The 27,000-nt window shown below is 49.3% G+C and overlaps 10 protein-coding genes across 10 annotated transcripts; 6 read left to right on the top strand and 4 right to left on the bottom strand.

Moving 5' to 3' along the window:
* Positions 1–526: 526 nt before the first annotated feature.
* On the bottom strand, positions 527–3,585 carry ASPSYDRAFT_141973 (phosphatidylethanolamine N-methyltransferase; the record flags this gene model as incomplete). The annotated part of the gene is made up of 3 exons (XM_040841203.1): positions 527–689; positions 748–3,325; positions 3,417–3,585. The coding sequence occupies 3 exons, from the start codon at positions 3,583–3,585 to the stop codon at positions 527–529; spliced, it is 2,910 nt and encodes a 969-aa protein (XP_040708825.1).
* Positions 3,586–5,318: 1,733 nt separating this feature from the next.
* Positions 5,319–6,414, top strand: nbp35 (Fe-S cluster-binding ATPase; the record flags this gene model as incomplete). The annotated part of the gene is made up of 2 exons (XM_040848847.1): positions 5,319–5,403; positions 5,471–6,414. 2 exons carry the CDS (start codon positions 5,319–5,321, stop codon positions 6,412–6,414), a joined length of 1,029 nt encoding a protein of 342 aa, XP_040708824.1.
* Positions 6,415–7,782: 1,368 nt separating this feature from the next.
* Positions 7,783–9,191, top strand: ASPSYDRAFT_54389 (pepsin-like aspartic protease; the record flags this gene model as incomplete). Its single annotated transcript, XM_040848846.1, has 3 exons — positions 7,783–8,165; positions 8,215–8,978; positions 9,064–9,191. 3 exons carry the CDS (start codon positions 7,783–7,785, stop codon positions 9,189–9,191), a joined length of 1,275 nt encoding a protein of 424 aa, XP_040708823.1.
* A 583-nt stretch (positions 9,192–9,774) lies between these two features.
* ASPSYDRAFT_84999 (2,3-butanediol dehydrogenase) lies at positions 9,775–11,271 on the top strand (the record flags this gene model as incomplete). The annotated part of the gene is made up of 6 exons (XM_040851453.1): positions 9,775–9,858; positions 9,937–9,970; positions 10,072–10,320; positions 10,385–10,471; positions 10,546–11,025; positions 11,144–11,271. The coding sequence occupies 6 exons, from the start codon at positions 9,775–9,777 to the stop codon at positions 11,269–11,271; spliced, it is 1,062 nt and encodes a 353-aa protein (XP_040708822.1).
* Positions 11,272–12,191: 920 nt separating this feature from the next.
* On the bottom strand, positions 12,192–13,248 carry ASPSYDRAFT_39800 (uncharacterized protein). Its single transcript, XM_040845964.1, has 2 exons — positions 13,181–13,248; positions 12,192–13,109 (listed from the first exon to the last, which is right to left on the bottom strand). The coding sequence occupies exon 2, from the start codon at positions 12,766–12,768 to the stop codon at positions 12,394–12,396; it is 375 nt and encodes a 124-aa protein (XP_040708821.1). The 5' UTR covers positions 12,769–13,109; positions 13,181–13,248; the 3' UTR covers positions 12,192–12,393.
* A 6-nt stretch (positions 13,249–13,254) lies between these two features.
* On the top strand, positions 13,255–16,610 carry ASPSYDRAFT_54387 (uncharacterized protein; the record flags this gene model as incomplete). The annotated part of the gene is made up of 5 exons (XM_040848845.1): positions 13,255–13,887; positions 13,949–14,290; positions 15,113–15,809; positions 15,860–16,179; positions 16,233–16,610. 5 exons carry the CDS (start codon positions 13,255–13,257, stop codon positions 16,608–16,610), a joined length of 2,370 nt encoding a protein of 789 aa, XP_040708820.1.
* A 486-nt stretch (positions 16,611–17,096) lies between these two features.
* On the top strand, positions 17,097–18,628 carry ASPSYDRAFT_84996 (putative sister chromatid cohesion protein Dcc1; the record flags this gene model as incomplete). Its single annotated transcript, XM_040851452.1, has 4 exons — positions 17,097–17,215; positions 17,341–18,170; positions 18,228–18,394; positions 18,461–18,628. 4 exons carry the CDS (start codon positions 17,097–17,099, stop codon positions 18,626–18,628), a joined length of 1,284 nt encoding a protein of 427 aa, XP_040708819.1.
* Positions 18,392–20,152, bottom strand: ASPSYDRAFT_39797 (uncharacterized protein). Its single transcript, XM_040845963.1, has one exon. It carries the CDS (start codon positions 19,866–19,868, stop codon positions 18,699–18,701), a length of 1,170 nt encoding a protein of 389 aa, XP_040708818.1. The 5' UTR covers positions 19,869–20,152; the 3' UTR covers positions 18,392–18,698.
* Positions 20,153–21,293: 1,141 nt separating this feature from the next.
* ASPSYDRAFT_139568 (E3 ubiquitin-protein ligase RNF216) lies at positions 21,294–23,605 on the top strand (the record flags this gene model as incomplete). The annotated part of the gene is made up of 3 exons (XM_040840964.1): positions 21,294–21,922; positions 21,975–22,228; positions 22,290–23,605. 3 exons carry the CDS (start codon positions 21,294–21,296, stop codon positions 23,603–23,605), a joined length of 2,199 nt encoding a protein of 732 aa, XP_040708817.1.
* A 1,592-nt stretch (positions 23,606–25,197) lies between these two features.
* On the bottom strand, positions 25,198–26,566 carry ASPSYDRAFT_39796 (putative mitotic spindle checkpoint protein (Mad2B)). The gene has a single exon (XM_040845962.1). It carries the CDS (start codon positions 26,087–26,089, stop codon positions 25,280–25,282), a length of 810 nt encoding a protein of 269 aa, XP_040708816.1. The 5' UTR covers positions 26,090–26,566; the 3' UTR covers positions 25,198–25,279.
* Positions 26,567–27,000: the final 434 nt, after the last annotated feature.

Genomic DNA, 27,000 nt, shown 5'->3' with positions numbered 1-27,000 from the left:
TGTGCCTTTACATTCGGCGAGTAATTCTATGACGCCCAGTTTGAGGGGTAGCTGCCACCTCCAAAAATATTTCGAATAGAAATGTTGTATTTCGCTTTGCTAACACAACCCATATGTACTAAAGCTGGAATTTACAGCACCATTCCGTCCTATCGCCTTCATACAACTTGAAACCTTTCTAATCATGCATCTTCATCACCGTGTCTCTATGGAGTTGGCCCTAACAAACACAAAAGAAAACCACTCACCGAACTCCCGTCCCCTTCCCCCTTTATTTCCACACGACATCCGCCATGTTCATGATATTGCATCAAATAAAAAGATAAGGAAAATAAACAACCATGAAGTTCAGTAAACTGATATCCCGCGTCTAAACGTATCTTCGTCTATGGTCGTTGCGGTTGATCTTTTCAAGTATGAGGAAGCAGAATAATTCCACCCCAGAATCACGCTTTGCTCTCAGTCGGTGTAGTAGCACCATCTCGTGTCAGACTGTAAGGGGCCTATGTATCGGGGGCAGGCGAGGTTAATGATGCGGAACGCTAGGATAAATGGTTGGACGACCACTGAGACCCAGGGAGTTAGAATAGATGCTTACCAGGACCCTCTTTGCGTTACAGATTCTCCAGGCGAGGTTGCGAACGTTTCCATCCGAGCAAACAACCTCAGGGGCAAATTCGACGCCGAACCTGGAAGTCGATTAGTATCAATTATAGGAGGATGAAAGGGGGAGGGTGGAGGGCGTACATTTGGTGAACCGCAAAGACCACTCTCTTAGCGAATTTACCATCCCGGTCAACTAGGCTGCCATACTGCTCTTCCACAGTTTCAGGTGCAACATCCGGGTTTTGGTCGAAACAGTTTTGGACGACGGGCAAGAGGCTCCTCTCGACTGCGGTTAGGGACATATCGAAGTGGTCTTCCTCTTCAAATCGAGGGATGCGGATCTCGAATGGTCTAGAGAGAGCCATGACGTTGTGCTTGCCATTATGGTGGTAACGGAATTCAAAGACGCCTTGAGTCCAGAAGAGCTTGTCTCCGGAAAAGGCGACCTCGCCAGTTGCGATGTCATGCTTTTCCCTATTCGAGCCTTGGGAAGTTGAGACGACTACGTCGCTGGTAACGATGCCTTGCTCGCAGGTGAGATTGTCGTAGGAGCCCTCGTTGACCGCAACCCATCTTCCTTGTGAGGATACGCGGGAAACCTCACGGGACGTGTTATCGGTGACCTTGTAGAGAGCGATCCAGTCCTTCTTGCTATGGTTGAGGGGTGCAGTCCACTTAACCTTCACTGTTGCGCCATATGGGAGGACCAGGTTCTCCAAGTCACCCCGCCGATCAGGAGGGGTTTGAGCGTTATCCCCCTCCTTGCTGAGATCGCCTTCATCGAGAGGTAACGAGTTTGCTTCAACCGAAAGAGAGTAGTCTCGCAGATCATAGCCGGCTAAATCGGCATCGATGCGTGCAATGGTAACACGGGCAGGATAACTTTGGAAAAGTGCCGTTGTATCCCGAACAAATGAGCTTACGCCAGCAGCCAGTTTAGGTCGCGCTGTATCGATAATATCTTCAATAAACTCATATGACTCGTCGAAGATCTTGTCCACGCTTCCATGCAGTTGCTTCAAAGGCGGCGGCAGAGATCGCTTCAGGCTTTTAACAAGACCTGCATCTTGACGCAAGCTCCGGCCATACAGCTTCTGCATGTGAGGTCTTTCCACAAACTGAATGAACCCCACGCTTAGGATATGGCTTAGGAAGGCGAGAAATGCGACCGTGCCACTGGTAGTGATGAGAACAGCTCCCCACACACCTGCGAGACCCAGGACGCGCTCGGGATTGTTCAAGAAGCGATAGATGCCATTGTAGGTCAATTTGGGGGACTCATCAAAGAAGAAATCCCCGTAGAACCAGCCAAATTCACCAAGTGATTCGTAAACGCTCACAGAGGTCCAAATCTGCAGGGAGATCAGGCCAGCACCCAGCACGTGGCGGAGGATAGCAAGACCGTAGCCCCAGTCAGACGGGAGAGTATACATCTTCCATACAGCGGCAATGAAGCTCGCGTAACACATAATCATGCTTAGGTGGTATGTGCCCTTCCATTGATTCCATGCCTCGTGGGGAGTTTCGCCATATTTGACGAAGTGCCGGGTCCACGATTTACAATTTGACTGTCTGTTGAGAAGATACCCGACACCCACTGAGTACCAGAGCCTCCATACAGCGGCATTGACCACGAATAGAAGCTGGTACCAGGGTGTCGAAGGCGTCAGAGCAGTCAGGGAGAACATGAGGAACTGAACAAGCATGGAAGAGGTATCCGTGATTCTATGCAGATCTAGATTGTGGAGCCCTAGGAGGTTATGGACAGCTGGAGGTGGGCTGGTAAATTTTGGCGCATAGGGTACGTTTTCTTCAGACTGGGATGGCGCATTTGGATATTCCGGAGACTGCGATCGGGTAGACTCTGCGTCTTGTTCGTTGATGGTACGTCTTCGCGGTGGGGGTGGGTTGTACGTTTTGTCAATATGTGGGTTCTCGACCAGCACGAGGAATGCGAATTGAGCTGCATGGGCGATAATAGAGATGAACAGCACTTTATAGCTTGCTGCCATTAGCGAAATACCGTAATAGCCGGCATATCCGACCGAATACATGGGGTGAGGTGCCATCTCAAAGACCCCATCAAACGTCAACTCTTGGTCAACAAGATAAAAGAAGTCACCCCAGTACCACGCATAGTCCTTGACCACTCGGTGCGCATCTAGTTTGACCCAGAGGTTGAACATAAACAACGCGATGCCAGAAGCCCACCGCAGGATAGTCATCAGCACGCTCTCGTTAGCAGGGTGGTGACTACAAGCCATCGCAAAGAGGCAGTAAGAGGCGAAATCGCACATCAAGATCAGATCCACAAGGCGCCTAAAGACAAGCCAAGTGTTATACTCAAGCGGTGCTTCCTCGAAGGAATAGTCCTTGGGGATCTTGGTTTCCAGTTCACGTTTGATCAGGTAATATAGTTGAGGGTAAGGGTTTTTGCCAGTGGCAGGGTTCACGAATATTTGAGACTTCTCAGCCCAACGAACGAGGGTCTTGTGATGAGACTGAATGTGGAGTAACCATCCAATCCCTGCATTGTAGCATGAGCGCCAGAAGAGGTAAATAACCGCAAAGACGGGAATCTTGCTCCCCGAAGGAAGCTGCCATAGCAGAAGAATGTGAGCAGCAAGTATAGTCAATACGATGAGATCAGAGAGGTTCTTTGGTTCGGATGGCGACAAGAGCTGGGAGACCATATCATGGGTTTGAGGTACGGTGAACACTAAAGCAGCGCAGATTAGCTCTTCGGATTCTAGAGGGCAGTGGAAAGAGCCCAGGAGTACAATTGGCAGAGTATCGCGGGGTAGACATACCTGTACCATCTGGAGTACGACCAAAGGTCTTGCCAACCTTGTCCTTGCCATTGTCATCTGTGATGGGTGATTTCTCCGTATTGACATTTAGATTAGACTGAGCGGCCACATTTCTATCCCGAAGCCCGTCATCAGAATGATGGGCGCCTGTTGAGAGGCCGCGATCCATGATTTCGAGCGTTGAAGGAAAGAAGTTGTTGGGACTGAGAACAGCATGTGACGGTGGATGGCCGCTCTATTTAAGAGCTCAGCAGGGTCCCGGCTCTGATTGGCCTTTGGGTCCCACAACCTGCATTGAGTCTAGTCACAACGTCACAGGAATCCACCTCAGAACACAAAGACACAACTCGAGCGACCGTCTCCGAGACGATTCTACGGAGACCCGACCTCGCCAGGCGGAAGAAACATGTTTCGGGGCAGTGCACTCCCCTCCTCGACCCCCACTTGGGAAGGAGACTCCCGAAGCCTGCATCGGAGATGCAGAGACCTCGCCTAGGCCCGTCTCTGGCCAATCGTGGAGGGTCTTCTGAGAGGGGAAGGGCGATCAGAGAAGATGAATTCCTGCTTCTGAGCGCTCAGTATCCCTGTGGAAGCCAAGCTAATATGTAGGATCTCAGCATCGTATCCTTCTCAGTATGCATAAACATGGCGGTTATGCATAGTCTATCTTCCTGTGTTAGCGGTAACCGCGGGTGCATGGATGTAAATCCAAGCTTTGTGGTTGACAGCATTTCCCTTACTCAAATCTATTATCCTGGAAATTCTATGCGTCTTGATTGCCTTGCATTTGTCACATACCCCGGCCATGGTGGGCCGGCCAACCATTCAAGGCTACATCATCTCCGGCACGCCTTGCAGCTTTGCAGCGCAGTCGGATATTCCCCATCCTTCTTCTCACGGCTCACGAGGCTTCCGGTTGTGCGCCATCATTTGATTAATCTGTGCAGGCCCGAGCCATTCCTTAGTCTCTTTAAGACCGCTGAAATAAGCAATGGCCGTCAATGCTTTGGACAGATATCTCCGTGACTCCAGATTCTACCCCGCCCTTTAGTACAAGTGCCAATGTTTGTGAGAGATGAGAACACTGGATAACCTGGAGACCTCAATGACTACGGAGTAGCTATGGTACTCTGTCTTCTTAAATCTTTGACAGAGTCTACTTCCTCCTCTTCCTCAATCTGAGTTAACGGCCAGCTCTTGCGCATATTGCATCATATCTTAGGAAGCGCCCGAGCGCCAAGGCTCTGTTGCTGCCTCTGCAGTGGCCGTGGTTAAGGTCGTATCAACCACCATACTCGTAATTGCGTCGGGGTTGCTGAAAATCGCCATGAGGTACTAATGCATGTCTTCATAACTGTCCTCGTAAACTTGATTTCCCAATCGCTTATGGTAGTGGGCCGAAGATCCGGGCCTTGCTTTCCAGCGTACCAATAAGCATCACATTATTTGGCGACGATATTAATTATACTTCAATAAACATGCAATCAATGATTAGAGAGACCCTGCTTGCTTGGAGATTGTCGAATAGGTTCCGATGCGGTTTGTCAATACTGCTGCCCTGGCCTACCTCACAGGTACCGTACGCTCCGACACCGCAATCGGCCAAGTCCCCCGCCAATCGCCACCCGATCGTTTGTCAGTTCGGCTTATCAAGCTTCTTCTCCATTCCGCGGAATCGCCACTGCTTTTTATCAGACCTTCACAATCAATTTCATTCGGATACTCTGACCTGCCTCTTATCTCTGAGCTTGTCAAAGAGTGAATCCTTGCTGGCGGACTATAACGTGCTACATTGCGCTCACTCTCTGACCGGCTGCTGGTGCCAGTACCCCGCCACATCAGTGTTCGCTCAGGCCTCCAAAAACCAAACGTGGTTCATATCCATAGTATCACGGTACAATAATGGCGCCCCATTTTACAGAACCTACATCGACCTACCTTGAGCCGCCATCAAAAGCGCCTCCGAATCTCGTCGCCCCCGAGCCAGGTACGCCCATCAACGCTCGCTCAACCCTTGACCTTTATCCCGTACCTCTAATACTAATTATCACCAGAACATTGTCCAGGGCCTGAATCCGATCAAGCAGGTCAAGGCGATGCCTGCGCCGGCTGTCCCAACCAATCTATTTGCTCCTCCGCGCCCAAGGGCCCCGACCCTGATATTCCCCTCATAACCTCCCGACTCGCCTCCGTCCGTCACAAAATCCTTGTTCTCTCCGGAAAAGGCGGCGTCGGAAAGTCCACCTTTTCATCTCTCCTCGCACACGGCTTCGCATCAAACGCAGACTCTACAGTTGGGATCATGGACACTGACATTTGCGGGCCCAGCATTCCCAAGATGATGGGCGTCGAGTCAGAGACGATCCACGTTAGCAACGCGGGTTGGAGCCCGGTGTGGGTATCGGATAACCTAGGCGTGATGAGCGTACAATTCATGCTTCCGAATCGTGACGATGCTGTGATCTGGCGTGGCCCGAAGAAGAATGGTCTCATTAAGCAGTTTTTGAAGGATGTGGATTGGGGCGATATGGATTATTTGATTGTCGATACGCCGCCCGGGACCTCCGACGAACATCTTTCGGTAAATTCCCTGCTCAAGGAATCCGGGGTTGACGGTGCTGTTGTCGTTACGACGCCGCAGGAGGTTTCGCTTCTTGATGTCCGGAAAGAAATTGATTTCTGTCGGAAGGCCGGGATCCGCGTCCTTGGACTCGTTGAGAATATGTCTGGGTTTGTTTGTCCGAGTTGTGACCACGAGTCGAAGATCTTCCGGGCTACAACGGGTGGCGGAAAGAGGCTTGCGAAGAAAATGGGGATTCCATTCCTAGGCGCTGTCCCTCTGGATCCGAGAGTTGGGATGGCGTGTGATTACGGGGAAAGTTTTGTGGATAGTTTCCCTGACAGTCCGGCATCTGTGGCTATCAAGCAGGTTGTAAGGGCTGTTGGGGGTTTTGTTGGTGAGGATCCAGATGATGTTTTACCGATTGACACGGAGTGATTCATTTGCAGATGTTTCGATCGTTTTGTTGCATTTTTGTGGAGTTCTTCCTGGCGCCGATTAGAGTCATTGCGTTGATACCATATGGTTTTATTTCATTTTTGCCATGAGAATTGGGTATACAGTTAGACTACATGCAAATCCAAGGTCTAGTAAAAGAATACTTCAAGCATATCCAACAAACAAGGGCCATTTAACACATCTTCTAGTCAAACCATATACACCAACTAACTTGGGCATGCAATCAATTTCACCTTCCGTAACAGCCATGGTCAGCAAACAAATCTCCTGAATCTTCCAGCCCGATCTTCTCCATAAACGCATATGGCTGTGCAGCAGTGGACTTTAAAACAAGAGGCAGAGCTATTGATTGAGAGTGGTAGCATACCATGTTCTCGACACCGTTTCACTGCAAAACGGCCGGATTGACGCCTTAAGCATTTGTAGGCCCTCGTCTCTTTGTCGCTGACATTTGTTGAACAGCCAACAATGACCATTGTATGCCAAGGTGAGTCTGGTATCGTACAAGCTGACCCACCAGGATTCTGAGCTTGGCGGACGATCAATGTCGACGCAGGCTGAATCTGAATTCGTGACGCTTGGACGGCGTTTGCAGATTCCTCAAACTCACCTCTTTCGGCAGTTCATTACCCTGTTCTGCTGCTGCCTACGATGCTCGTAAATCGAAACTCGAAAGACTCGGTTCCCCTGAGGGCCTGAGAAAGCATCGACTGTCCGCTGGCAACTGCCCAAGCGAGTGTTTCACCTCTGCACCAGGGGCTTTCGCGTTTCAACTCTCCGTCCACAGCCCAGGGACGGCCACCTCGTTGGCCGCCAAAACACTCGGTTTCTAGGCGCCAAGTCATGCTATGCGCTTAAAGGAGATCTCCGACTACTCGAAACGATGACCCAGCAATCCACCGTGTCAGGCAAATGAGTTGAACGCAGTTCGCTGATTCGCATTTACTCGCCCAAGACAGCTATGGATTTGCTGTTCAATCTCCACCAGAGCAAGCCTGACCGTTGACAATGCGTTCTCTATTTTATTTATCCCTGCACCCCGGCCAGATGTGTTGAACCGTTGTTTGTGGTCGTTCATTTTCTTCCTGGCAGTAGGTGTGGCATTCACTCTGAGAGACTGTCCCCTATTCTATCTTCTTTTCTTATTTCTTTCCTTCGGTTGTACCAACCAGGAGTCTGGTCAGGACTCGGCTCCAACACGTTCTTTTTTTTCTCTCTCTCGTTTCACGGTTCATTTGCTCTGGGAGCAATTCCTGCTGCTACCGATCTCGCCTGTCTTCCAATCCTTAAGGGCTGTGCGATACGTCCGTTCTTTTCATCCCGGAGGTGCAGTAGCCACTTAAAAGAATGAGGATAACACAGTCTGTCTTGATTGCCCTTGGGCTCTGCCATGGAGTCATCTCAGCTCCCACGTCCCTGGAGCAACCCGAGCGCCGATCATTCAAGGTCGAGACTGCCAGGCGGAGTAACACCATTCACGGCCCAGCTGCTTTACGGAAGGCCTATGTTAAGTATGGGATTACCGCTGCGGACATTGGGCTCGACTTGGACGACTTTGAGCCGAAGATCAAGACTGCCGTCTCTGATGATACCAACGAGGAGGTTGTTGAGCCCGACCAAACCGGCGCCGTGAGCGCTGCATCTGTAGAAGGAGATGCATCCTTTGTCTCGCCCATTACAATCGGTGACCAGAAGCTCGTTGTGACTTTCGATACGGGCTCTTCGGATGTGTACGAAACACCCTTTGCCTTTGACAGACTGCGCTAATTCATCTCACAGATGGGTAGTGAACACTCGACTTCCCAATGCTTCCACTGAAGGGCATACAGCCTACGATCCTTCGAAATCTAGCTCATTCAAGGAAATGAAAGGATCGCGCTTCAATATCACCTACGGGGACGATTCTTACGCGTTTGGTGGCGTTGGAACTGACACAATCAATGTCGGAGGCGTTACAGTGACAGGTCAATCGATTGGTCTTCCCACCGAAGTCGCTCCTTCAATCCTCTCAGACACCCACAGTAACGGCCTAGTCGGGCTGGGATTCAGCTCGATCAACACTGTCAAACCAAAGAAACAGAAATCCTTCTTCGAAACAGTTGCCGAAGTCTTGGACGAGCCCGTGCTTGGAGTGTCACTTGTGAGCGGAGGAGTTGGCGAGTTTGAGTTCGGTACCATCAACAAGTCAAAGTTCAAGGGTGATCTCGTTAATGCGAGTGTCGACGCCTCGGGAGGATTTTGGAAGTTCGAATCCCCCCTCTATCGCGTTGGAGACGGCGAGATGAAGAAGCACGACAAAGCAACTTCGACAATTGCTGATACGGGAACTTCGCTCATGCTCCTTGAGCAAATTGTTGTAGATGCCTACTATGAGAAGGTGCATGGTGCCCAATATGCAACCAGTGCTTCAGGCTGGATCTACCCTTGTAGCGCGGAATTGCCCAATCTTTCCATCGCCGTTGGCCCTCAGCATTTGGCCACAGTCCCTGGCAATATGATCAATTTCGCGGAGGTCGGTACCAATACGACCACCGGAGAGGCTGGTATGTTCAAGACCCTATACCCAGCTGCAACTTTTTTTTTTTACCTTTCTGCATCCCACAACTTGCTGACTATTGATATTCATAGTGTGCTATGGGGGCGTCCAGTCCAATCAAGGTCTCGATATGCAAATCCTCGGCGATACGTTCCTGAAAGCTTTCTACGTTGTCTTCGACCAGCGTGGCCCATCGATCGGCTTTGGGGTTCCCGCCTGATTTAGTCATCTCGTTCCCTTCCCTAACTTTTCGGCCCGGCTGTCTTAATATATCTTAATCGAAGATAGAGCTGCGTGTAGCCTAATTGTACATAAGCCATACGGCCAGAAGATGTTTAGTGCTTGAGGCTGTAATATACGAGAACATACTCAAATGCTACTTAGTAGCTTGTACCTGAAATACTTCTATCGCCCCACATTGGTACTTCCGGTCCTGCGATTGAGCGCAATTCATTTGGATTTCAATTCACCATTAGAATACGACAACAAGCTCTTGCTTTCAAGGGCTCACTAATATAGCTCATGTGTCCAAAACTGGACGTTCATAACTTATCCACTAAGAAACCCCATCGTGGACGAGGGGCAAACTGCGGGGCGCCATTCCACATTTGCTCTCGCAGTCTCGCTCCTCTCCGACGGGGAATTTCCGAGCAAATCTGGGGGGTAAGCCATGTTCCGCTTCAGGCTTGACATTTATATGCGGTGCGGGGCCTAGAAACAATATTTTGTCCTTTAACAGCACATCACCAGCATAACACATCCATTGGGCGACATTTCCCGCTTTCCATAGTAACAACTACATCATGAGAGCCGTCCGGTTTCATGGAGCCCGGGATATCAGGGTTGACCAGATCGACGAGCCCGTCTGTGGAGAAGATGAAGTTAAGGTATGTATCGCCCGGCCTCGCTATAGCTGTGGCACTGTGCTTCTTTCCATTGGATCTGGCTAACCTTTACCTAAACAGATCCGTCCTGCCTTTGTCGGGATCTGCGGGAGTGGTGTGTACAAACCCCTCCGGTCACACAGCCTACAACAGGCAGGCCATATTATAATGGATAATACTTGGATGACCTGACCTAACACCTGTGCTTCTCGTCAGATCTGCACGAATACCTCGCAGGCCCGATAGTGATCCCGACAAAACCTCACGTCCTGACAGGCGGACAGCTGCCCGTGACCCTCGGCCACGAGTTCAGTGGTACGATAGAGGAGGTAGGCAAAGGTGTCACGGGTCTCAAGGTTGGGGATCGGGTGGCTGTTAGACCTAATCTGTCTGACGGGACTTGTGCGTCGTGTTCGTATGGCCGGCCGAACTGCTGTCGGAGCCTTGGATTTATTGGATTTAGTAGTGAGTTTTGCTTTTGTCCTACCGTACGACTTATCATGATCTCACATTAGGTAATTTGCAACAGGTAACGCGGGGGGTCTATCAGATCATGTCGCTATTCCGGCGAAGCATGCTATTCCCTTACCAGAAAGTGTCCCTCTTGATCTTGGTGGTGAGTTATTACCTACCCATGGCCCATCAGCTTGATATCCAACAGTTTATATCCTGACACAATTCGACAACCAGCGGTCGTCGAACCCCTCACAGTAGCCTGGCACGCTGTAGATCGCAGCCCAGTGGAAACAGCGAAAACCGCACTCGTTGTCGGCGGCGGTCCCATCGGGCTCGCAGTCGTGCAAGTCCTAAAAGCACGAGGCGTTCAAACCATCGCCGTCGCCGAAGTCTCCGATCAGCGCCGCGAGTATGCCCTAACCCTCGGCGCAACCCACGTATTCAACCCTCTCACAGACGATGCCGTCGCCAAAATCCGCGGATTGACGGGCGACGCAGGCGCGGATATTAGCTTTGAGTGTTCCGGCGTCCAGGCGGGGTTTGATACGGCGATGAAGGCGATCCGGGTGCGGGGGACAACGACTATTGTGTCGCTGTGGGATAAGAATCCCGCTATTGATGCGTTCGATGTTGTTTCGTATGAGAAACATGTTATTGGCGCAGCTATTTGCGAGGATGGTGATTTTGAGGCTGTTATTGATGCTATTGCGTCCGGTATGTCATCCCCATTACTACTTAGTAACAGGGCAATATGCCCTGGGTCCCTCCGGCCTGTTGAAAACAATGGGAGCTGGAAAGAAAAAAAAGGACAACTGGCTAACACGCACAACAGGGCAACTCAACCCCCGACCCATGATCACAAGCAAGATCCGGATGGAGGAAGTTGAAGAAAAAGGGTTCAAGGCCCTCGTGGACGAGAAGGACAAGCACGTCAAGATTCTAATCGACGTTGCCGCGTGAGGAGATGAAACAGGAGCGAGCCATGTCTTTAAGATTGGTGGATGCTACCGTGGTGTTGGACAAGTATGCCAGGAGGCTCGCTGTGACACCACGGGCCCGGCTGGATGGGTTAATCTAGCTGTAGTACGGTGATCGTACGTAAATATATACGCGAAGCCGAAGTCTCCGGGACCTGAGTAGACGAAGTACTTCGGATATGCCGATATGATTTCTTTCTGACAAATGTCAATTAGCTTTCATTGTATCGGCGAGTCATGAGGTCTTGGTGTTACTGGCGCCAGGTGCTTTTGCATGTCAGCTCATCGTCACTGGAATATACAAACGCCTACCTTTTGTGGCACAGGAGGAAAAAGAAAGCTATATAAAAGAATTTGGTGCGAGGTACCTCACATACCCGTCCCGTCGCTATCAAACCAGGAACTTTCAAGTTGTAGTACCACCTCGTATACCGGTACAGTCAGTATCCGCCACAGGACCAACAGACGGGTAAAAGAAATGAAACAATCTCATCCACAAGTGCTCATGCAGGCAGACACGTGTGGGAATGGGGTAGTAAAAAAGAAAGGTGTGAATGCACCCTATATTCCGCAGCCGCAGCCCAACAGCCCACCTGCATCGTAAGTATTGGACCAAGAGAAACCACAGCGACAACAAACCAACAGAAAGTGAGCACATGATAAACACTCATTTGGGGGCAAAGACTTGCAAAGCGCGTGGCCTCACTGAGAGTCATTGTCGACTGGAGGTCCATCGGTAATCCCGGAGCTCCCGAATGGCTAGTCGTGTGCAGCATGAAGGGCTGCCGTACAGCTAATCCTCCGATTCCGATGAAAGTACAAGATCTTAGATCATCCATGTGGATATTGCGCTCTATTTTAGGGGTTTTTAGTGCAGGGTGTTCATAGTTTTGTTCGTTTCGTTCTTTTTTTTTCCGCTTATGTTACTTTTTTGGCTCGCTCAGGATTACCGGATACATACAATTATAAGGTTGTTACAGGTCCGTGGGACACAGCAGACGTGGGATTGGAGGATCTGAGGGCAGCGAGGGATGGCGCTACTGGACCTTTGGAGAGGCGAAGAAGGCCACGAATTTGACGAGTTGAGTTTTCATGGCGCGACAAGTCAGCTAAAGTATGCCTTGGCCGTATAATTCGGCAAGAGAGGTTCCATTTGGTTGTGGGTAATGCAGTTGTTCTTTGACATGATTCTGGATTTCTTTTGACTTCGTCTGGCCAAGCCCTCAATTTCTTCAAGAAAAGTGTGGCCAATATCGCAATAAATAGCTAAAAGATGCAATAAATTAGCACAAGCATATCGGACAAAAGCGAAGCAGGCTGCGGATAATCCAGCAGTGCGACGATGACACGTCCGTTGCCTGCCAATGTCTTGCTTGAGTTTGGGGTTAATTATAGGAGGAACCCAAGAAAAAGGAAACAAGAAAAAGAAAACATACTTGGGGAAAGCCACCTCTTGCTCGCCTTTGGGGCTGCGAGGCATGCGATTAGTGGACTAATATTGGGTTCTTTTACTCACCCAGCAGACAAGGGTTGTCTCGACTGCCGCTTTCCCGTATATTCGCTTCTCTCGTCCAAGCTGAGGTGCGTTGTCAAGTTATCCTTCGTTCTGACGGATCCTCATCGAACCCCACTTCTTCCAGCAGCGCCATTGCTTGGGTCTCAGTTTCAAGATCTAGATTCGCCTGGCGCATCTTGGGACAAAGCTCGGCGTTTCCCGTGCGGGCCTTTCAATCCAGTTCTTCTTTTATTTTCTCGTATTTCTACGAGAGCGCGCACGCAATACCCGCCTGTCGATTGCTTCCAGATAGTTTTGCTCCGTTGGTGATTTTTTCTCATCTTTTATCACGCCGTCGTGTCCCATACTGACAGCAATGCTTCTTCCACCGATCTAGTCCCGCAGACGCAAAAGTTCAACTTACGTTGCCCTTTCCCTGGATTTCCAGTGCTGAACAATACTCTCTCTCCAATGGCGACTCCGCTGGTCGGTACTGCCATCATCACAGGAGGAAATGGGTCGCTCGGGTCGGAAATAGCCATCGCGATTGCGAAATCTCAACCATACGTCCACCTGCTGCTTGTTGCGCGCGATATCAGATCTGAGAGCGTCAAAGATGTGAGGGAAAGAATACGACTGATTGGGCCACGGTCCCTCGAGTTTGTCAAGGTAGACCTCGCAAGTTTCAATTCGGTCGCCAGCTTCTCCGAAATTACAGTTGAGAGGGTCCAAAATAAAGAAATTCCTCCAGTAACACTATTGATCAACTGCGCCGCCATGTCGTCATACGTCACCGATCAGGTAACACGAGATGGCCACGACCCTGTCTACCAAACGAACTGCATCGCGCCGTTCTTACTGACGGTCAGCTTGCTTGAGGCATTCAGGGCAGGTGATGGCACCCCGAATGGCGGCGCACGGGTGATCAATATTGGATGTTCTTCCATGTCAAAGGGTACACTCGACTATTTTGAGAATCCAGATCCAAATGTGAGCATATGCCCTGGTACGCCGCTGGGTGCGAAAGAAGCGACCAAGCGCTTCGGAAGTAGTAAACTCTTAATGAGTGCGGCTATGTATGCGCTGCGGCGAAGCTTGGTGTTGGTGAGTCGAATACCCCTTCTTTCCTTTCAACGAGCTGGGACTGACTGTATATGACTTGAAGACCGGAAACATTTCCCTCAACATGTACACCCTTGATCCAGGAGGAATGACCAACGACGTTCACTCGGCAACTACCGCTCCATTGTCGGTGAGAATGGCCCACCAAACACGATCTGGGCTTGGACCGTTCCTGCGGGTATTTTCCAAAAGTGCCATCAACAAGGCTAGTGTTCCAGCCAAAGTGATATCGAAAGTTGCATTCCAGCGCGACACAGTGGAGAAATGGGGCAGGGAACGGTATTATACCTTGGACAGCGAGTTCGAGGCCGGATCCGTCATTCCTGCGATGCGAGACCACAAGCAAATGGATGCACTGTTAAAGAAAATGTTGCAGCAGGTTGAGGTCGGGGTCAAAGGAATGGGTTCCCCCTCCTCGAGGGTATCGCGGTTAAGTGGCTGATTGAAGCATGGATGCGACGTAGCTTCTCGATCGATTTATTCACGTTTCTTGCCTTTTGGGTCTAGAATTGTTCTTGCATTCCTAGGAGTTTGTGGCTTCAACCTCATATTTTTGTGTCAATTACCTGTCATCAGCGTTGAAAAGCGGTACTTAATACAGCTGTAAATAGAAATATTCATTTGATGAGCGAATCGAATTGAAAGCCAGAAAATGAGATGTTGAAGAGAACCTTGGGACTGCGACCTCATGCTGCAAACGGGGACCATGCGGTGCTCCCAGCCGCATTGGGGGCGTGAAGGCGGCATGTCCACTCCCGACCTCCGGCCACCCTGGTCCAGGCTCAAGGATCGTCATCGTTTCGATGGAAGAAGCGATGCTACATGAAAAAGGCACAGTCTTCTTGCTGTTTCTTCTTCTTGTCGTATCGCCTTAGTATTGCCCTAGGGCTTGCCTTTCGCTCGTTAATCTAGTTTTCTTTACTGGCCCCTTCCTTCGCGACCATCTCCTACTACGAAGTTGACCAGGTGGAAAGACCGCGACACCGTTACGCCTCATTTTGCGATCCGGAGAGGTTTGGGCTTCCCGGGATTGGACCGGAAGGCGACGACAAATTGTGAATGATCGGTAGCCATGAGTAGGCACCAAGCCCTTGCCAACGGGTATACAGCCTACCCTCGAGGAGGCCAGGGTACCTTTTCTATTTCTCCGCATAAGTAAGTAATATTCAAAGTGCAATTAGTTGCCAGAGCTCGCTTTTCTGATTAGAGGTTCTTAAAAAGGTTCCAACCGCGCTCACAGCCTGCCTTTCGACGACGGAAACAACTCCTCCAGCGAATTTGCTTGTTCGGCGGTATCGCATTCTTCCTCCTCATCTTCATTTCTCCCTCCTGGCGAGCTTCGGTTCTCCCCGCTCTATCGTTCGGCCTTCTCTCCCCTTCAGATCACCTACAGATACAAACGGTCCGATATTATGATCTTGCGAAAGTCAAGGGTTCCGCAAAAAGCTGGGAGCATGGGGACCGAGTGCTTATGTGCACGCCCCTTCGAGACGCAGCGTCCCACCTGCCGATGTTCTTTTCGCATCTTCGAAACCTCACATACCCACACCATTTAATAGATCTCGCTTTTCTTATCTCGGACTCGAAAGATCGAACAAATGAGATGCTGTTGGAAATGCTGGAAGAATTGCAACACGATGAGGACCACGAGATTTCCTTTGGAGAAATCTCAGTCATTCAGAAGGATTTTGGACAAGAGGTCAACCAGGATGTGGAGAGTAGACACGGATTTGCCGCACAAGCGTCCCGCAGAAAGCGGATGGCCCAGGCACGGAATTGGCTACTAAGCGCAACACTCCGGCCGACTCACAGCTGGGTCTATTGGAGAGATGCAGATGTGTTGACTGCACCGTCTACCATTCTTGAGGACCTTATGAGGCACGATAAAGATGTCATTGTACCAAGTGAGTCATTGCAACTACCTACAAAACAGTTATGATCTAATTATTTGCAGATGTCTGGCGGCCATTGCCTGAGTGGCTCGGCGGGGAGCAGCCATATGACCTAAACTCCTGGCAGGAATCGGAGACTGCTCTCGCCCTTGCAGAAACGCTAGATGAGGATGCTGTCATTGTGGAAGGTTACGCCGAGTATGCCACTTGGCGACCTCATCTAGCCTACCTACGTGACCCTTACGGGGATCCCGACATGGAAATGGAGTTAGACGGTGTAGGCGGTGTCAGTATCCTTGCGAAAGCGCAGGTATTCCGTGCTGGTGTCCATTTCCCGGCCTTTAGCTTTGAAAAACATGCTGAGACAGAAGGATTCGGCAAGGTACGTCTTCCCGTTGAAGATAATTACTGGACCCTGTCACTAAGTGCATATAGATGGCTAAGCGTATGGGCTTCTCCGTCGTCGGCCTCCCTCATTACACAATCTGGCATTTGTACGAGCCGAGCGTGGACGACCTCAAGCATATGGAGGAGATGGAGTCTGAACGAAAAGCCCGCGAGGAGGAAGAGAGGTGGCAAGCCGAGCGTGCAGAGCGCACTGAAACCTATTACAAGGATACGAGGATTGAGTCAGAAATTGACAATGCGTTTGTCCGTGAGGCTGTGAAGGAGGAAGCTCAAGATAGAGAGATGCGCGATTCGGAGAACAAGGAGCCGAACAACGTTGAACTGGGCAATCTAGCAGCAGAGCAGAGCAAGTCTGACAACGCGCAGGTGGATGATCAAATGAAGCCTGCTTATCAGAAACAGTAAGTTGATAACTAAGCGATTGCTGGGGAGTGGACAACCGGATGTCCACATAATTGAGCCCTGTGCTGGCCATAGGGTGGTTATTCTCTTGACGAATATATTGACCTAGTTGTGACTTTTCTGTAAATGGTTGGCGTTGTTAGAGGTACCTTATTTTGACAAATTTTTTTGACCAGTGTGAGCTGTAACTCCAGTGCATAGACGGAATAATAATAGAATGAAGCCAAAGAATTTCTTTATACAATTCCATTGTCGCTCTTCATGTCCCTGGCTCGCCCTGAGCTGTACCTGGCAACCTGGCATGCCTGGTGCTCATTAAGCAGTGGTCCGTGCGTGGGCCCACGGCCGTCGCGCTTCAAGAATTAATGGCACGCGTTTCGTGTCAAGGACTCAAGACAACATCAAACCCCAAGTTCGAACTGGGATTCAAACGGCGGTATCCTCTCATAGCTAACCCGTTCACAGAGGACTGAAGGGGTCAAAGAAAAAATGTCAACCCAATCCACACCCAGTATCCTCTTCACCCACCGGTCCCCGCAGCAGGGCTTCCGACTCCTCGAGCTCCCACCTGCACTCGCGGAGCTGTTGTCCTCCGATAGTCCCCCAACGTGAGTTTTCTCCTTGCAGAGCAAAAATGGAATGGATTTATTGAATGAATCCCTCCTATTGTTCAGGGTGGCAAGTTGTTTATATGTAACTATCCACAGAATACTGATCGCTCGAAACCATCTAGACTAGAACTCAAATCCCCGGCTCCCGCGACGAGCACTCGCAATGGCTCCAGCACGACCGTGCCCAGCTCCGAATATGTAAACCTCTGCACCCCGTCAGAGACATACTCTGTTCGCCAGGTTCAGTCGTCTAATTCGCTGCACATCCTTCGACCGAGTAACGGCTTTGGAGTCAATAAAAACGATCTGCGAATTGTTGGAGCTGCTGGGTCAGAACAAGAAGATGGTGGTGGAGATATCGATATGGACACCGAGAACGAGAAGGATCTGAATATCGAAGGCATGGTGACATCTGTCGCGAAGTGTGGATGGACATTAGAATTGCATAAGTCCGCGGATGGGTTTTCGGCTAAGCCATTTTTCAGATCTTTGCTAAAGGTTTATGACAAGGGTATTTGGGAAGACGGGAATGAGAACAAAGGTTGGGAGCCGAGTATGGCAGAAGCGGAAGCCACAAATGTGAGGACAGAAGCCCTCGATGGCTTACTTGCAGATGTTCCTGTGTCGAGAGCTCAGTGTAAGCGTGACTGGGTGGAAATATGTGCGTTTGTTCTCCCGCGCGGATCTGCCGCACCAAGGAATAATAAGATGTCATTGTGTTGGATGCCTTCGGCTGAAATGAAATTGGAGGTGTGGAAGAGGGTTGTCGAAGGCTCGGTGCTGCAGGGGATTGATTTGGGGGCGCAGTTCCTCGTGAATGATCTGTGGAAGTCCGTCCTTGATGATGAAGGACTTGCACCGTTTCCACGTCCGTTATTTGAGGCAGTTGTCCGGAGAATCTGCGAGTTGCCTGAAGGGGCTGAACGGGACTTTGCTGAGTCCGAGATGAAATGTGAGGCTTAGCCCGTTTCTTGAAAACTACATGGGCCCATTGAACTGACCGATTTAGGGTCGAGTATTGATAAGACGACGTGCATTCGATGGGTGGGAGAGATTTATCTAGAGGCCAAGGCAACGGGCACCACTTCTGCTATTGACGAGAGTGAGTTTATAAATGTTTGGAAGGACCAGCTTCCCGAGTCATGGAGGGAGGACGTCTCGAAATCCATTTTACCCGTAAGTGGCAATCTATCACTACTATTGCTTGTTCAGCGATTTGTACTCACGCTAACATTGAGCTAGGATAATTGCTACATACATCCCGAGCCAAAAACCATATGTTTCGCCACCGAGACAGATCGACAGAAAGTCAAAAAGAATCTTCCCACAGACACCAATGCCGCAACAGCCGCTAAGAAGACGAGGAACTGGCATGAATTGTTCAAGAACCAGAAGAGACAGAAACGATGAATTGATAACTGCCGTCCGTGTATACAAGGCCTTCTAATGTCTAGTCGGCGCAATGTGCGCATCCTGGTACTCAACACCATGCGTACTTCTCGTTCAAAAACCATTCCACGTGCTCTTCTGGTTTGCCGCTCCATCTAAGAGACGCAATACTGTCTTTTTCGCGATGAACTACTTCGGCAGTCGGGTCCAATAAAGCCACGGCCTTTTCGAGAAGCGGGGTTGGGTTCCAAAATGCAACAGTCGCCATATTCCACTCATGTGCCTCCAGTTGGGCACGTCTGAGGATTGCAGCCATTGCCTTGATCGTCATCTCGGTCTCTTCCGGAGAGGTGGGTTCGTTGTACACCCATCGGAGAATGTACAATGTGTTCTCTGCTGGCGTGGCGCCAAAGTTCCTGTTCCAGGCACAGTACACTTTCGCGTCGTCGTTGCCGGCGCCCTTTACCATGGGCATCTCTCTGTTAGGATGGAGTTTCTGAGAGTAGAACTCTTCCCTCGCCCAGTGCCATAGAAAGTGGTTGAAATCTGGAGCAATTGCAATTTTCGGCTCAGAAGATTTCAACGAAGCCTGTCGCAGAAGTTCTCGCTCTTTATCAAGAACACTAGTGCTGCACATGCAACGTTGAACGTCCTCGGAGTGCAGTAATCGCACCCCTGACAACTTGCTCCCTGTACTAATAGTCAAATGTTCCTCCCCAGAAATAGGAGGAAGCGCAAAGTGTGAAGATGGGTGAGCCTTCCAACCGAACTGAGCATAGAACCTTTTCCCGATATCGGAGAACAGAACACTGAACAGCGGTCTCTCTTTGGGCTCGACCTCTGTCTGCCACTTATCTATTTTCTTGCTCAGCTCCTCCAGCATCCTCTTCGCATAGCCTTTGCCTCTGAACTCTGGCCGACAATAAACACTTCCAACACCCTGAGCTGGCGCTTCTTCCACTTTCCCGCTACGGGCCACCATCGTCGTCTTTCTGTACGTTTCACAAGAACTAAGGATTGTTCTCGCATTTTCGGGCTGTCGGCGATCAACCAGTATCCAGCAAATCAACCCTCTCTTCGTCAACCGCTGTTGGAGTAGTGTGTCCTCCCGCGCAAGATACGAGTCGAGATCCAACGGACCCTTCCATTCCGTGCTGTTCAGCTTGATAGACTCGACACGTTCCGTTGGTGTCGCCCGAGTCAGGACCAGCTCGGGAGAGTCTCCTGAAGGCAATTCGATGTCCGTGTAAGCGGCAATCATATTTCGAATTTAACTGTTTCACTGGACGTCCTTGATAGCGATAGGCAAAGCGGGAAAGATATGAGCAGAGTATTGCAACAGCGCAGATGGTGTTGATAGCTCATGAGAACTGAAAAGATTGTGTTACCGGTCATGAGGGTCCACCGCCATTGATATAGGAACTGGAGAAACAGACGCAATGGGGTTCCCCAGAATAGCGGCGTAGTTTCCATTTGTCACTCCCGATGACAAGCGATGACAAGCGGGAGCCATGTGAGCCCCAGAGGTTGTACCTGCTTTTCTTGGCCAATCCCGGGCTGACGTCACACACCAGCTGTACTGTACTTGTTATACAGCGAATTTTACACTATGTGGCTAAGTATTGTTCAATGAAATACGTATTTTTTCATGTAATTTCACGGGTATCCCCAGCTTCGAGTCGAATCTCCATTCACTTCATTTGTTCATTCATTCACTCCAATGAGGGGACCCTCTCGAGCATCGAGGGCTTCGTATTCTTGGCGCCCATGAAAGAATCCTTAGCAAGAAGGATAAGAATGCGCCTCCAGGGGCACGATGGGTTTAAAAAGAAGCGCTTGAAATAGCCAATAGAGTGACTGGCAACTGAGAACAATCTAAAGGATCTGCGGGGCCCTTGTTAATGCAGTTGTCCATATCTTCAATCCGGAGCTCCCACAGCACCACCATTATCTTCTCTCCCATGGTGTAAACAGCAGAACTCACAGACTTATCCAACAGCTGTGAGGAGATTTGTAGATGCTTCAATATTGGCTCAATAAAGTGTTGCGATATTCATTACTCGAATTCATCTCGTCTTTATCGAGCCACTGGTCGTCACTACAGGCCTGTGTTGTGCTACCCCCCTCACGTGGTTTGGGCTGGATGCATCTGCCCTTTTTTTTAAATTCTCCTTTCATCTTCATCCGCAGTCAACAAAGATTTGAAAATTTCTTCTTTTTTCCCTTTTTGGTTCCTGTCAGGCGGACGCCTATTCTCCCTTGCTTAATCTATACATATCCAAGATATCTCGGAGAGGGGCCCACCAGTCTATCCAGATCTCCACTGGTACACTTCGGCTGATCTGCATTTGATCCTAGTGGCATGTCCCCAAGACCTGCGACCTCTACTTAAGTTATTTAGCGATACAATACTTGGTTTATGTGTCGGCGCGAGCTAAGACGATACTTTGGAACCGGATGTGCGCTGACAACCATTATCGAGGGCTTTACCTCTGGATAATCATCCGACAACCTTAAGTTTCGTCATCGGGAAACTAGAAACGAACTACTGAAGCATCCAGAACCCTCTGAGCCTCTCAGCGGCCTCTAACCCTCTTTGATTCTAAAATATTCGACACCTAAAATCGTTTTGGAAGCATCGTATCCGTCTTCCATTATCCAGCCTACTCGGCGTTTTCGCTCGAAAATGAACAACTGGGGCCTTCAACGAGAACCTCCATTCGAAGCGGACGACACGACATATATTTCCCTGTCTAGTGCAGATGAATCAGACGGTGGCATATCTCTTCCGTCCGACAACAACTTCCCCGAGCAGGACGATACCTGGGTTCCTGACTTTGACGGAGAAATCCCCAAGGAAGGTGTTATCGGCAGGCTTCAAAAGAAGCAGAGAGTCGGTGGCTCAAGTGACACCTCTCTTAGTCAAGATTCCTTTTCGTTAGGCCATGTTGCTTCACAAATTCCGCCAATGTCAAAAACGGATTTGATCCCATCGGTAGAACCAGCAGACGACGAGACTGATCCGTTGCTATTACAAGTCCTTGACACATTTCCAGGTATCAGTCACAAATACGTTACTGATTTAATAACTCGACATAGAGATTTTCTGGCGCTTGACTCAGGTGTCAGTGCAAACGGCATCGACTTAGCATTCTACAGAGATGCCGTCTATGAGGAAATTCTAGCCCAGGAGTCATACCCTAAACAAGACAGTGAGAACGGAAAAAGAAAGAGGGAAGAATCACACTCGAGCGAAAATGACTGGGAATCAGACGAAACACACCAGACAAACGCACGTACATATTCGGAGGCAGCGTAAGTTAGCACTTATCCCAGCCGATCATATTCGCAAACTAACCTACGAAAGGGCTGCTGTTCTAGCAAACGAGTTTCCGTATATCCCGATTCACTATGTCAAGAAAATTCTCCGACAGAAGAAACGTCTCTACCATGCTTATCTGACCCTTCAGTTAGACGAAACTCTCGTTGAGAAACAGACGAATCCATACGTGAAGTTGAAGAATCGGAGAAATGCCGGATCGTCAAAGAGATTGGAATCGCTCCCTGGAATTATTACGCGCGAGTTTAACGCAGCAAAAGAAGAGGCACAAAAGCAACTTGGTGAGTTCCACAACTAGATAATTGGGGCATTCAACACAGTTTGCTAATCTATACTTAACAGGCGATATACAGAAGAAGAAGGAGAAAGAGGAAGCAGAGAAGGCCAACGAAGAGGAACACACTCGGATCGGTAATCTCATTGAGTGCCAATGCTGTTATAGCGATGTTCCAGCAAATCGGTGTCTGCCCTGCGACGGAATCGAGATTCATTTCTTCTGCTTCACTTGTATTCGCAGATCCGCCGACACCCAGATCGGGCTTATGAGATACACATTGCAATGCTTCGACGTCAGTGGATGCCAGGCTCCATTTGCCCGGTCTGAGCTCAGGGAAGTCTTGGGCTCATTGATCATGGACAAGCTAGACTCTCTCGAACAAGAAGACGAGATCCAGAAGGCGGGGTTAGAAGGCCTGGAGGACTGCCCCTTCTGCTCTTTCAAGGCAGTCCTACCTCCTGTGGAAGAAGACAGGGAATTCCGCTGCGAGAACTCTTCATGCAAGGTAACTAGCTGTCGTCTTTGCAAAGAGAAAAGCCATATACCTAGAACCTGCGAAGAATTTCGAAAGGATAAAGGGCTCTCTAAACGACACCAGGTCGAAGAAGCCATGAGTAAAGCTCTCATTCGAAATTGTCCCAAGTGCCAGGTCCAGATTGTCAAGGATTTCGGATGCAACAAGATGACATGTACCAAATGTCATACTTTTATGTGCTACATATGCCAGAAGGATATCACGCAAGATTCATACCGCCATTTTAAACCCGGTGGCTGTCCCCAGGATGATATGCGCACGCAGGATAGTGACATTCAGAAAGCTGAACGAACGGCAATCGATAAGATACTTGCCGAGAATCCAGAAATAACGGAGGAGCAGCTCCGAGTGGGACATGTCAAACCCAAGAGGTCTCAACGGCGTTATACTGCCAGAGCTCCTATGTACCCAGCAGATTATTTCCTGCACCCTCCAGGGCTGCCAGATATTTTCGGCCTCTACCATGGACAAATAGCTCAGAATGTGGCCCAGAATGCGGCCCAACTTGGGCAATATGGCCAACCTGGGCAAGAAGGTATGGTGGGCAGAAGAGCTGCTCCCGCATTTGCCATTAACCAGGAAGGTGGTCAAGTTGGCAACCCGTCACCACAGCATACTAGAGGGACCCAGTATGAACCTTTTCAGGACCTCTATCAGGGTCTCTATCTCCAACCTAATGCGGCAGTTCATGCCCCAGTCCCTGTACACGGCCGTGAAAATCCTCCGTTGGCCAGATTTGATGGCAGAAACCCGCAAAACGCTGGCCTGTTTCAACTTGAACCCCTACAAAGACAACTTGAGGATCATGGCCCCCTTGCTCCTCGTTATATGTATGATTTCTTTTAATGCCTCCTGGATAATCTCCCAGAACAGGCTTATTGCATACTTCATACATTGTAGGTGCTAAAATCTATTCTAAGCGTTTGATTTGGTCTTCTTTGTTGTCGGATCTAACCTATCTTACCTATTTTCTGCCATATACCCAAAATAGCGTTCAAATCTCGTTTCAGCGTTCCTTCCATTTGCCTATGTTCCCTTCTTTCTTTCACCGGCCTCCTTGCAATAATGAGTGTCTTTCCATGTGATAATCGCGCAGTTGCCATGCTCAGTTGTTCTACCCAACATCCCAGAACTTACATAGTATTATTCCTGTTGACTTCTAGAGAATGCAAACCTTAGTTCATCAGCACCTAACGGTCCTACTATCATTTTTCCCTAATACCTAATCACCTACTTAGTACTAGGTATAACTCTGTGAGCCCCAGCTTAAACACTTACCACACTAGTCACATGAAAGAGACTACGTCTTTGCAACAACAACAACAATCTCATAACCGGCTAGTCAGATGCATCAATCAAATGCACTACTCCATCCATGGAAGCCAGTAAGTAAAGTAAGGTAGCATCCGATACCCTTACTATACTACATAATACCACCCAAGATAGATCTACATACCCACCACTGGACCCCTTTCCGAGGGAAAACAACCGAACGGCGAATGGAGCCTTTTTTTTAGTCACGTTACGTCATTTTCGATGGAGTTCGCCGATATCGTCGGCCGATATGCACACACACACAATAATATTCTTTAATTTATGGAGTGGGAGGGGTCACTTCGATAAATTTATTTGAGGTAGGAATTTCGTGCGGCGGGCTAATTAAGATTTAAGAGCGATGAAGGAGATTGTTTGCTTTGGACTCGACATCAGGACGGCTAGATAAATATGCTCCAATGAATAAATATATACGTTTTAAGTAGATATTATACGTCAGATATATATATCAATGGCCACTCGTTCATCCATGTTTTGTTTATCTCCCTTCCCCTCTCTTTTCAACTCCACGCTCGTGCGATCTGGAATAGTAGATGTATTGTATTGAGTTATCTCAACCTACTTACCACCGCCATTACCTGAATCTGTGCCATGGAAACAACGAACAAGACGAAGAAAAAGGGCGTATGAGTAATTACAAATAGGACTCTTGGGACACTCGACTCTCCACCTGGACGGATGCTGGTGAAGGGGGAGGGAGGCAGCGTTCATAGCTAATGCTAGGTGTTTGAATTTGCTAGAACCGTGTAAGAGAAACTCCGACAAGACGAGAGAAATACAGGAAGTGGTATGAAAGGTGAACGGAGAACGGAGAATAAAGAATCGGTCCAAGGATGGAAAGGTGAAGTCGAAAATAAAAGAAGAGAACAAGGCGTAAGGAACGTTGACATGAGAGGATATGGAACGGTGAGAACGGTAAGAAGAGTGAAAAGAGATGATGAACCTGATCTATGTAAATGCCATGCGAGTCCCAAAATTCGTCCGCTCCCCATTTTATATATTTGCACCACTCATTGGACGACGATACCAGAATTTCTTCATCCATCATATATGTTCGATCATTGGTCACGCTAAAACAAGAAGATAATGAGGTTAAAAAGGTTAAAAAAAAAGAAGCACCCCCATATGCTCCACAGTATAAAAACTAGACAGGCAAGAAACATGAGCAGTGAGTCAGTTATTTATTTATGGCGGATGCTCTGAATCCACCGGTTCATTGAATTTCTGCCGTGCCTCTTCCACCCATAACTCTAGACGAAGTTCGCCAGCCTCTACCCGACGTACTGGCACTGTCTTGGCGCGACCATTCGATACTCTTGGAGGCGGTTGTTGCGGCTCACCATTCCTCAGCTTCGAAACGGAATATGGAGCTGAACATGATCGGAGATGAACCTTGCCTGGTTCCGCCACAATCCAGGTCTGTTCTTCTGTTGTAGTCCCCGCAGGAGGTAAAGCGTCCTCACGAACTTCGATGCAGACGGTAAAACTAAATTCATCATCACGAGGTAAAGGGGTCAATCGGGCGCAAGCGGACGCGAGTCTTGCGAGACAAGCACGGAATTGCGCCTCGAGATCGACAGTTTGGGCAGTGGGGACGCCCACGGTGGCATCGTCCATTCTGTCCTCGAAAGTGGTATGCACTTCGCCGGGCGGCACACGAGGGAACCCTGACAGATCGAAGGCATATCGCTCGAGAGGTTGATTTGTGCGTAGAGAGGAGATAATGATACTGACGGCTGTAATTGTGCCTTTTAATATTTCTGTTCCGACGGCAATCGAAGCGTCATTTATGTAATCGCACACCTTTGGATGGCGGGATTGTCGGACGGGATAGTTGTACGCCCGGACGGGTAAAAAGGTTGCTCGTGGGTAAACCGATCGGAGGAATAAAATCTGGTGTACAGAAACGGTGAGGAAATTTGTGAAGGAAGCGGCCAACGCAGCCTGATTATGGGGAGACCGAGGTGCGGTGACCGGGGCAGAAAAAGTTGTCATGGTTGCCGTCGTGGTGGTGCTCTCACTGGCTATAGGCATCGCCGCCGATGGCTCTGGAATCGTCGTTTACACGGGAAATATGGAGTTGTCGGGATCTTGGAGAGACTGTGTGTTCCACCCTGAGGATAATCATCGCTCTGCCTATTGTTCACACGAAGAGTCAATAACCGAGTTTGTTGACAACTTGACAGAGGCTGAATGAGCGGTGGAGCGGGGGGAAAGAGAGACAGGATGAGGCCCAGACGAATGATGTGATGTATTTTATCCCGAGCAGAAAAAGTAAAGACAGGAAGAAACTAAGGCCAAACGGCCGACAACAGAGTCATGACCTCGAGGGGCAAGCAGTGGCTTGGGACGCGAGGAGGGGAGACAGTGAAGAGGTTTACATACGTTGGGTGGAGGAGACGAAACTAGGGAACCTCAAAGCATGGGGTTTAGAGTCGTAGCGATCGTGTCGAGTCGTGTCGGGGGGTATAATTCGGGATTAATTTTCGAGGTAGATTAAAAGAAGGACTGCGAAGTTCGAGAAACGACGGTTGGCGTTGGTGATGACGCTGATGCTGTAATCCCCTCGGAATTCTTTCGTGTGTAATGATTATTATTAAGGTTGCTTTTTTGGGGGTGGTGTGTCTCCCCTCTCCCTCGGAGGATTTTGTTCCTGAAAACCTTTTTTTTCTCTGGCTTAAAGAATACTTGTGTTAAGGGTTTAAGGGGGTTGGCTCTTTTTTTTTTTTTTTTTTTTTTTTTTTATATTTTTGGGTCTGGGGAGGGGAGGAACTGTGGACGACCAGAAAACAAGGAACCAATTCTTGGGGAGGAGTGAAGAGCGAAGGTTAGTAGTAGGGGTGGGCAGTGGCAGTGGGTTAAGGAAGAGGAGAGAGCGAGGAGGGCCGAGATAGCCGGGAGCTTCA

Source organism: Aspergillus sydowii, assembly GCF_001890705.1.
Source record: "Aspergillus sydowii CBS 593.65 unplaced genomic scaffold ASPSYscaffold_1, whole genome shotgun sequence".
NCBI lineage: Eukaryota > Fungi > Ascomycota > Eurotiomycetes > Eurotiales > Aspergillaceae > Aspergillus > Aspergillus sydowii.
Note: the sequence above shows the minus strand (reverse complement) of the source record. Positions and strands in the feature narration are given on the sequence as shown.